Genomic DNA, 10,762 nt, shown 5'->3' with positions numbered 1-10,762 from the left:
AGTCATTGGCCCCATGAATCGATACTTCAGTTCAAAAATAAAGTCATAATTGTCCATTGAAACTTCATTTTCGCATCAGGATGATAGGAGACAATGGAAAAAAAAAGTTCATATTAAATGCAAGTTTTTCAAAAAAGGGTCAAAACAGTCAATTTTTATGATCAAACGGTCTAATTTGATCCAAGATTGGGCTTCAAACCCGTAATCTACCTCCGTGAGTGTAGAGAAGCAAATGTGACAGTGGTCCATCAAATACTTAATTGTTGCAGGCCATTCATTGCTATCTTCTGCCATTTGTACATGAAAGCTCTATTGAGTATAGCAGGCACTGCCAACTGGGGAACCCCCTAAAATTGGCAGGACACTTTTCCACCTTCGGCTAGCTTGGTCTTGGAAACCATGTTGGATCTTATCTTAAAGCAGAAAAATTCATCAGTTTTTTTTTTTTTTTTTCAAATCATGAAGGGTCACCGTTTATGAAGTTTCATTTTGGAATTTCTCTCTATTCTTTTTCGATGTGGGTCTGTTCTCTCTACCCTTTAAGCCTGGTTAGAGGTTGCGATTACTGTTGAATCCTATAACCACGGGTCGGAAAATCTAAACGAATTGTAAAACCGATACCTGTGAAATAAACATGCAAATTACGAAAAGATGGTTTTAACTTAAAATCTTAAATTTATATGATTTAGACTTAATATACCTATCATACTTCTTAAATATTACGAGCTCTTTTATTATTTATTTTTGGAAATTTGCATTTTGAAGGGTTGCCACCATGGAAATTAAACTTGTTTCTTACTTAAAATTAAATAAGTACTGAATCAAATATCAAAGGCTAGATGTAAAATTAAAATTGGCACAACTGGTCTCCCTTAACAGCAGTGAAGAAGTAAACCCCAACCTTGATGATTCAAGATCAAACTGCAGAAGATTATCCTCCAATTGATGCCCTCCAATCACAATTGAAGTCCTTTGGTTCAACCCACCATCCAAAAACCCTAGGCAAGCAACATCATCACCCACCAGCACCATGGAATTGGTCTCAAAAATCCTCCAAAACACCTTCTTATTCTGCAACACAAGATCAATAACAGGAATGGCAGGAGTAGAAAAAGCTCCATTGGTGTTTTTTGTGCTAAAACAAACATCAAATGGCGCTACCGGAGAAACCCTAGCAACATTATGTGCCATGGCCTCTTGCAGAAAAAGCTTGGTGAAGGAATTGTATATGGAGGTTTGTAGCAGAGTGTAGGGATTTACAGTGCTGATCTTTGTCCCACCAATGCCGTTCTTGTTGATAGCTAACAGTGATGAATCCAATGGTACTTGTTTTCCATTGATTTGAATCGACTTAACCCTGATGAAATACTCATATGAAGGCAAAGGTTCAGTGACATAAACCCTAGCGGCCACGCTTCTAGGGTTTTTGATAAGAGGAGTGTAGGTGAGTAGCTTGGATACATCAATGCCCGGGAGCAAAGCATAAGGCCCATCGCCAAAAAAGATAACCCCACTTGAGGTTGTGGTTGGAGGAAGGCAGACGGCGAATTTTCTGGTGAAGTTGAGTGCAGAGGAGAGCAGTGTAGGCAGCCCAATTCTGCCATGGCCGAGGCCTGCAATTCCTTCAGCCCCACCAGCAAGGCCTTGTAAGAGAACCTCTGGGGCACAAGAGAATAGAAAATGGGGAATAGCCACCGCACTTCTAGGGTTTAGGCCATCTGTGGATTGGAGACTGAGCACATCCTCACTGAGGTCCCCAGCTGAGACTTTGCTAGTAAACACATTTTCTGAGAACAAAATGCATGTCCCATTGTTACACTTGGGTCTACCCCTAGACAGGCAATGGTCACAACTTTTGGGACCATGGGCTAAGAAGCACTGGCTCGAGTGGCATCGAGCCGGGCGGTAGGAAGACGAGACATAATTGGAGCCACAACCAACCCATAGAAACTGGCCACCAAGATCCACAATAACGTTCAAGGGCACTAGAGGTGTCCTTTGGCTGATAATGGTGACATATTGGAGAGTTGAGGCATGTTTAGTGAGGGGAAGAACAAGAGCATTAGGGTGGATTAAGGGTGTTTGGGAGATGGAGAACGATGTGAGAGAGAGCAAAATGAGAGAAAATAAATGGGCTTGTGGTAAGGAAGCCATGGTTGAATAATCCACGAGGGTAGGAGAGGACTATTTAGTGATGAAGCTTGGTGGTCTGATGGGTCTGAGTGTGACCAGTCTTGGAAAGAGATAAGTAATTGGGTCCCATGAGAGGGATGGGTGACCAAAGATGAGCGGCATGGCTTTAATTGTAGGGTACCCACCCCACATGAAACTATGATGCAATGTTGTGTGGCATTTACCATGTATAACGACAAATTTGGAAAGAAGGTACATGTGAAAGGAGGAATTTTGGGTCAAATTGACCATTTTAATCGATAAAATGTAGGTCATGGGCATTCATATTTCATAGGTATAAGATGAACTTTATGGAAAAACCAATCACAATACCTACTTTGCAATTTATTTTCATTGTTTCATGCTTCACTTGGAAACAAATTTGATCAAATATCTGACTCACCGATCTTCTTATTTCTCATTCCTACCGACATTCCATTCAATTCAAAATAAAAGAAGTATTTAATGAAATCTCATTTATTATGATATTATTTATTTATAATGTTACATATTTATGTTCTCATCCAATGATTTAGATTTTATCAAAGATATATTTTCTAATCATAGAGATTATAAATTGGTTATAAATACAGTACCTTAATATTTTCCTAATTTCAAAAATCATATTTTAAATAGTTTGTACAAAAAGTAGAAGTTGTACTTTTAAAACAAGATCTCGAAACACATGCTAAATTATATAATTTTAAGATATGGTTTTAAAATTCATATTAAAGTCATAGTTTGAAGATGTGAATTATAGTAAATACATTTAAAAAATAAATAAAAGATAAGAATTCATTGGACAATAATTTTAGAAAACATTTTTAATATTTCTAATATTTAAAATTTTTATCTTTTAAGTATTAGGAATGTTAAAAACATTTTTTATTTAAATCACTATCAAATACAGGACAAAAATAGTCAAATGTTTAAGAAGTGATTTAGTGGTCAGAATAAGTGCCACTTTGAATCCAAGCTTTGAAATAAGTATATGTAAATCCATGTGATGATATGAAAATTTAATTCAAAAACTTGATGGTTACATTATTAGTTGGTAGAATTCTTAATATATAATAATTATTAATTTGCTTAATATATATTATTATGTTATTTTAATTAATTTATAGCTAATTTGGTAATATTTTTTAAAACAGTTCTAAAAAAAAGATAGTTTTTTTTTTTTTTTTTTTTTTTTTTGTCTATATCAGTTCTTAAAAAATAGCTGAGGCAGAGGTGGAAATGAATTGAACAAAGATTACAATGATAAAGACATCATAATCCTTCTATTTTTCAATGGCACAAAAATAAGTATTTTATACAAAAATAGAAAATAAATCTTACATAAAGGGTGAGTGCCACCTACTTTTTATCATTACTAATTAATTGAAAATAAACCACCTAAGTTTACACTCACCCGCACATCCAATTAATAACTTGATTGTGAAAGGAATCAATGTTAGGTGATGATTTCCACCAAATAACTTGATTGTGAATAGGACCTCCTTGCTCCAATCTTGCAAACAATATTATCCTTATTGATAACAATATCAAAGTGTAAAGATACTCTTTCTATATATAAAAAGATAAGACTTTTAACATGGTTGAACGATTAATGTAATCTCTATGTCCACAGAGTACATAAATACTCAAGAATCTATTAATCAAAAGGAATGTGAGGCAATATAATGATGAGGTTCTAAAAAACTACTTTCAATTACGATCATGTTATCTAAAAAGAAAAACCTAAAATATAAAAGAGTTAAATATATAATAGGGGCAAACTCATCATTTATCATATTAAAAAAAATTCTCCAACGAGCTTAGCAGGAAGCTCAAATCCCGACATTCCCAGCAAAATCCAATAAAATTGATTCAAACTTTACAATCCAATAATAAAGAAATTGGAGATTAAAAAAGATTCACTTGTGGAATCTCTCTCTCTCTCTCTCTTGGTATATATGTGATTAATTTTGTATGTATTAACTTAAATATTTGGCATTTATTCACTTTTGGACAAGCATAAATAAAGGGTTTTGGAGTTACTGAAGGTATAGATTGATGAAGTTATGAGCATTAATAATACCATGAGTATAAAGAATGATCCATGAATCCAACGTTGCTTTTTTGCATGGTTTTTTAAGGTTTCATTTTTCATACTTGGAAGTTAATCCAGATTTGCTCATTTGAGTTTTCTCATCATTGCTGATGGACGGATCAGTGTCGATGTCTAATCCATCTGAAAACCAATTAGTATCCAATGAAAAATATCGCGGACTTTTATGGAATTTGACATGATGCTCATCATACAGCCATCATTCAAACCTGAATACATATCATTTTTCTTGCTTAGATTTTTGAATTCACATGCACACTGGTTAGGATCTATGCTGTGTTTCTATGGTGATCATGGGCATTTTTGGGGATCCGGCCGGGTTGTTTAGATTATGGAAGAATTTGCAGAGACTTGACTTTTCACCATTCAATTCAGTTCAATTATGTCTAGCCTTGATAATCTAGCTATGATCCATTCGAACATGTTAGTTGACTGAAAATTGGCTGCCATCATAAACACAACATCACCCCACCATTTATTTATTCATCTTAGAAAAACTTAGTGCAGAAAGACAAGTACAACTTCAGATGTACATGATCTAATACACCAAAAAAGAGGAAGAAGCTATCACACTTATGCCTACACATGCTTCTCCTCCTTTGCAGCTGAGGTTTGGGCGGAGCCTACGAAGAAGTTACCACAATGAGTTCCACGGAATAGCAGCGAAGAGCTGAAGCCCAGCTTTGACCTAGCCAGATCAAACTGCAGAAGATTGTCCTCCAACTGATATGACCCTAGAATAATTGGAGCTTTAGGGTTGGATCCTCCATCCACAAAGCCTAAGCACCAGACCCCAGGTCGCGGCTGTACCATTGAGTTTGCGCCAACAATCCTCCATACGTTGTTACGGTTGTGCAATACAAGATCAATGTTAGCAACTTCAGGCCCGATTTGCGTTGCAGTCATCTTAGTCGCGTCAAAGCACAGCCCAAAGGGTGCAATTGGCTGCACCCGGGGTGCCCACGACATCTGGTTCGCGTAGAACTGAGTGAAAGTTTGGTAGATTGAGTGTTCCAGGACGGTGTAAGGCGTTGTGGTGCTGATTAGAGTCGAACCAGGTCTTCTGTTTAACAAGGCCGGGTTCACTGGGACGACCCTCTCATTGATCCTTATTGATGTCACTTGTATGAAGTACTCGCCTTCTCTGCTGATGGATAGTGGGGTAGAGCCTAGTGGATGTGAGACGTCGATGCCGGGATGTAGTCTGTAGGGGGCTTCTCCCAAGAAAAGGACTCCATGGTTAAGTGGGGAAGTGAGGCACAGAGCAAACTTCTGTTGGAATCCAAAGTGGGAAGCCAGTTGAGTCGGTAGGGCAATCGAAGTGTGGCCTAAGCCAACAACTCCTTGTACAGCAGGTGGGAACCCCTTTTGTGCCAGAGAGGAAGGCGCACAAGCGAAGAGGAACTGAGGGATAGTGACCAATTGCCCGAGGCTAGACCCATCTGTGGACGGAATTGAGAGGACATCTTGGGCGAGCTCACCGAAGGCGGTCTCCCCGGAGACAGGGTTCACCGCGTTGAGCCCGCATGTGTTGTTGTGGCAGCCGGGCCTGGTTTGGGCCGAGCAAGTGCGGCAGTCGTGAAGGTTGGCTCTAGAGCACTGAGTGGAGTGGCACTGTGGGGCGTTGTAGGTTGATGACAGGTAGTTGCTCTCGCAATCAACCCACAACGACCGCCCATTTACATCCAGAACCAGGGGAACTGGCTTCAGAGGAGTCCTCTTTTGGATGTCTACTACATGAAGATTCGTTGCCTCGTTCTTGCTAACGAGCAGGACAAGAGCATTAGGCCTGGAAGAGACACTGTCACTAGTCAGGAGAGTGGTTGGGGGCTGCTGATCAGCTGCTACCAAGATGATAAGAGCAAAGAAAACTGGGAGGCAGTGAAGAGAGGGAACCATTGCGCGCAGTAGAGAAAATGGGGCAGTGGTGAAAGGGAGGGAGAGCATACGGTGTTCTTTATAGAAGAATTGTATTGGAAGTTGTGGGATTACTTGGCAAACATATAGAGTAAGGTGACAAGTTTACATGTTTGTCATGGCTCATGAAAGGTGGTTGATGCTTCTTGTTTTTGGAAGGATTCCGAGTGACATTTGAATTTATGTCCACACACTCTGTTTAGAAAAAGTAGAGGAGGATATGGACAACTTTCGACATGATAACAATGAGAGTAGGTGTGCACTTGGCACTAAGACATGTATCACCTCCCATGCAGCCTGTTTCTCTTTGTATCACAAACTGCCCCACCCCACTCTGCTAGCCAAAAAAAATGTAGCACCCAGATTCTAAACCCAGCTGAACTTTTAACCAAAATCAAAGAGGGCTCGAGATTACCGACGATAATCAAGCTTAAATCAACACCCAGAAACATCTATTAACGCATTGAGTGATCAACTTGGGTGCTAAATTGGTTAGTATTTGATGAAATATAAGAGAAAAATGTGTGTTTCGGGTGGTCGATAGTGAGGCTTTAGAGCAGACAAGGTGGGGGAGGTTTAGGGTATTGAGAGGAAGAGCAGCAAGGACACATGGAGGGATAAGTAACTGTGAGCAGACACCTGGGCACAAAGGCCCTGAAAGACGGACAACACGATAGCTGGTAAGAAACTGCATGCTCTCCGAACAGTGGATGAAAAGAAACCAGGAAGGAAATTCTGTTAATTTTCTGCCAGAATAGAATTCTGTAGCAAGGCCTGGATTAAGGAAACACAAGGAAAACATGTGGGCTGGTGGTGAATAAAAAATTAGCGAAGTGCATATTGTCTGTTCTAGAAAAATTACTTAAATAGGGAGTGTGTGTGCGTGAGAGAGAGAGAGAGAGAGAGAGAGATTTGGGATGTTGGTCCATGCCTAATTTGGGTTTGGGTTAGGTTTAGGGTTGAATTTAATTGGGTGCTTGGTGTAATTGCTAGGCTTGCAACTTGAGCGGTCCAATCCACGAGACTTGTGGTTAGGATTGAGACAAGGTTTGATTCCAAAAATATTAGGCTTCAACGTGGTTCAACCAATTGAACCTAATCCATGAATGAGAAAATCATTCAACTATATTATAGAGAAAGTAGTTAAATACAACTATTAAGTACTTGAAATATTTTATATTTTTTCAATCGTGCATTTACACCATGAACTATAAAATGAGAGAATCATTCAACTGTACTATGAAGAAGGTAGAAGCTACTAAATACAATTATTGACTTGAAACATTTCATGTTTTTTTAACTCCGTGCATCTACACTATGAACTATGAGCTCCCTTAGTTTATTGGGTCACATGTTCTTCCTCTCATCTCTATCTATCTATCTCATATAGTCTTAAAAGTCCATTTTATCTCATAACCTTTTTCTTTATGAATTAAAATATTTATAGATATATTTATAATCAATTTTCTTATTCTACAAGAAAATTTAATATCATAATAAGATAGGAATATAAGAAATATTTTACATAATATTTTTTTTATTATAACAAATCTATATATACATATTAAGAATTTGAAACACTTTCCAATCGTAATAGTTAGGTTTGTAACTTATGTAAACTAATTAAATCCTTATATGCATGGATTAAAACAAACATATAAATAGTAGCACAAAAAGTTCAATTATGTGTTAGTATCTAGCGAATTTTCTATCAATAGTGCTCGTAATGGGGGAGAACACATGTTCATCATGTGCTTACATGTAGATGATAACCTTGATATGCTAATTTTTGGAACCATGGATGAAATATAAGAAATTAACATGTATCAGTGATGGGATTTTATGGAAATATTGACAATATTGAAGTATAAGATGAAAATTTAAAAAAAAAAAAAACATTCAGTGGAACGGAAATTGATTATAATCCATAAAAAATATTAGAATAACTTTAAGAAATGGTCCTTTCAATATGAAGTTCTTAAATGGAACCAACCTAAGCACCTATAAAAAAATTCTAAGAAACTATAAAGCAGGAAATAACACATAGATTAAAGTTATTTTTTTTAAAAAAAATGTTATGTATGATAAAATTTGCAATATTAAACAATAATATATAATACTTGAAAATACATTTAATATAAATTAATGATTTATATAGTGAAGCTCTTCAATTTATAGAAAGTAGTCTTAGACTATAGAATTCACAAAAAGTAGCTTTGATAGGTTGGACTCCACTTCTACCTATTAACTAGTGTTGGTGCATTTAATATATTATAGGTGAACATTGATGTTTTTAAGGTTCGACCAACCCTCTCAATTGGGCAAGCCAAAACCTTAGTCGATGATACACTAACTATTGAAAGAAAGAGAAAAAAGTGTGCACCCTTAATCGGTCCTCAATCAACGAGCCCAATTGGTTGAGTTGATTCCCCAATTGGTTCAACTAGTTCAAGACATCCTTAGCCAATTGCACCTACAAGTGTAAAAAGACTCATGCTTTTAGTTCTAAGCTTCTAATAACTTGTATAACACCTTTAAAAACCTTTTTAAGTCAATTTAGAAATAATTAGACTTAAGGTTTTGGGTTAAAACACATATTATTCCAATTTCATGATAAAACTTTACTTTTGAACTTAAGAGATGATGAAGAAAACACCTTTGAAGTGCATGAAAAATATTTTATACTTAAGTGTACTAAAAAAAATACCATTTTACAAATTTTCTTTCTTTCAATATTGCTTTCATAATCATTAAAATATATATACACTACATCAATAAGATCAATACAATAGTGGGGAAAAAAGACATTGGGTGTTTAGAGAGGAGATGAATGATATACTTTTAATGGAAATGTTTTCTCTAAAAAATATGTATTTTTAAAAGAATACTTATTAAATGGTTTTTTTTACAAAACATTACAAATGATTTTTTTTGCTTTTTAATAATGTTTTCTCATATTTGTCAAACATTTAATGTTTCTTTTAAAAACAACTTTTATGTTAAAAATGCTTTTGAAAAGTCAATCATGCATACTCTAAGTTACTTACAAGCTACCCCCAACTAAGGTCCAAAGCTAAACATGCGCCCAATTTCACAAATCGTGAGTGTGAATATAAGAGGCATGAAACATATTTTTTAGGAAAATTCTATTGTGTTGAAGAATTATTACACCAAAATTTGATATTTTAGTGATTTTTTTAATACCTTCTTTTTTGTTGATAACAATTTTTTATACCTTGATTATATTTTTTATATCTTAATCATATCCTTACTTTATAATTATCTAAATAAGATTAGATAAGAATACTTAGTATGATGGTTTTTTTTTTTTGGTAGAGTGATGTAAGGTGTAAGCAAAACTAGAAAAACCATCAAACCGATCATATTGATTTGGTTTACAATAATAAAAAAGGTCAATTCGATTTTAAGAATTTTGAAAACTAACCTTATCGGTTTTTTATTTTCTTGTCTCCTAGCTAATAAAAACCAAACCAAACAAACATTTTAAAACTTAATTATATATAATTGATTGATATTTGATAATTTTTTAAAAAAATAATTAGATTCTATTGAAGTAATTCATTATTTTTATATTATGGTCAAGTTAATTATAAATATATTCAATATATTTAGAATATCAAATCTAAGCCGATTTCAATTAATTTTAAAAAATAAATAGGCTTAAGACCTAATATAAACTCAAATTAATGGGTTTTGGGTTCAAAACAAACAAAAATATTTTACAATTGGATTGAGAACTATAAAAAGACCTTAAAGTTAAGTGGAAATTGATCTATGAAAATCAAACCAAACTAACCTTAAAAGACCTAGTTTGGTTCGTTTTTCAACTCTAAATATGATTTATTCGGTTTTTATCATATATAAATTAATTACATTGGTTGGATTCATATTTTACTCAAAATTGATCAAATCAACCTTATTTACAAGCTAGAGTGATTATTGAAAATACCAATGAAGTGACAACATATATATATATAGATGGAAGAAAATGACCTTAAAATTTGGAGGGAAAGCAACAACCCCCCTTGGGTATCTGAACTTATTCTCACTGACCAAAGTAGCACACACACTTGTATATTTCATATTCCCGTCCACCTTTGCTATATAAAAGCATGCGCATTTGATATTCCCATCCACCTTCCACTAAACCCAAAATTCACATGATGCTGCAACCCCTAGTCTTCTCTCCACCAAAGAAATGGACGTCAGAATTAACCACCGGATATGGCTGCATCACCGGCGCTGGGTCATAGTTGATTGCCGGCTGTGGCCGAGCGTACTGATGGAGGTAGGCATTCCTTGAACCCATCTCATCCCTTGACAGTTCGTCGACGGACGTGTCGGATGACTCTGCCTCGCTGGAATCCATCGGTCCCATATGGTTCATATTCCCACCTCCTCCCCCGCCTTTCTCGCCCACATGGCCATTATGGTTTCTACTACCACTAGCAGCATCCTCGTCCTCGTTTTCCCGGCTGTCGCCACCGCCAATGTTGATATTTTTAACATATCCTGGTGAGTACATCCCATCGTATCCGC

At 35.9% G+C, this 10,762-nt stretch overlaps 2 protein-coding genes across 2 annotated transcripts; both read right to left on the bottom strand.

Annotated features, from left to right (window-relative positions):
• Window positions 1-826: 826 nt before the first annotated feature.
• Window positions 827-2,154, bottom strand: LOC117930605 (probable aspartic proteinase GIP2). The gene has a single exon (XM_034851240.1). It carries the CDS (start codon window positions 2,152-2,154, stop codon window positions 829-831), a length of 1,326 nt encoding a protein of 441 aa, XP_034707131.1. The 3' UTR covers window positions 827-828.
• Window positions 2,155-4,864: 2,710 nt separating this feature from the next.
• Window positions 4,865-6,184, bottom strand: LOC117930604 (gamma conglutin 1-like). The gene has a single exon (XM_034851239.1). It carries the CDS (start codon window positions 6,182-6,184, stop codon window positions 4,865-4,867), a length of 1,320 nt encoding a protein of 439 aa, XP_034707130.1.
• Between the last annotated feature and the right edge of the window lie 4,578 nt (window positions 6,185-10,762).

The sequence above is a fragment of the Vitis riparia genome, chromosome 14 (assembly GCF_004353265.1).
Source record: "Vitis riparia cultivar Riparia Gloire de Montpellier isolate 1030 chromosome 14, EGFV_Vit.rip_1.0, whole genome shotgun sequence".
Classification (NCBI taxonomy): Eukaryota; Viridiplantae; Streptophyta; class Magnoliopsida; order Vitales; family Vitaceae; genus Vitis; species Vitis riparia.
This window is presented reverse-complemented; position numbering and strand designations above follow the sequence as displayed.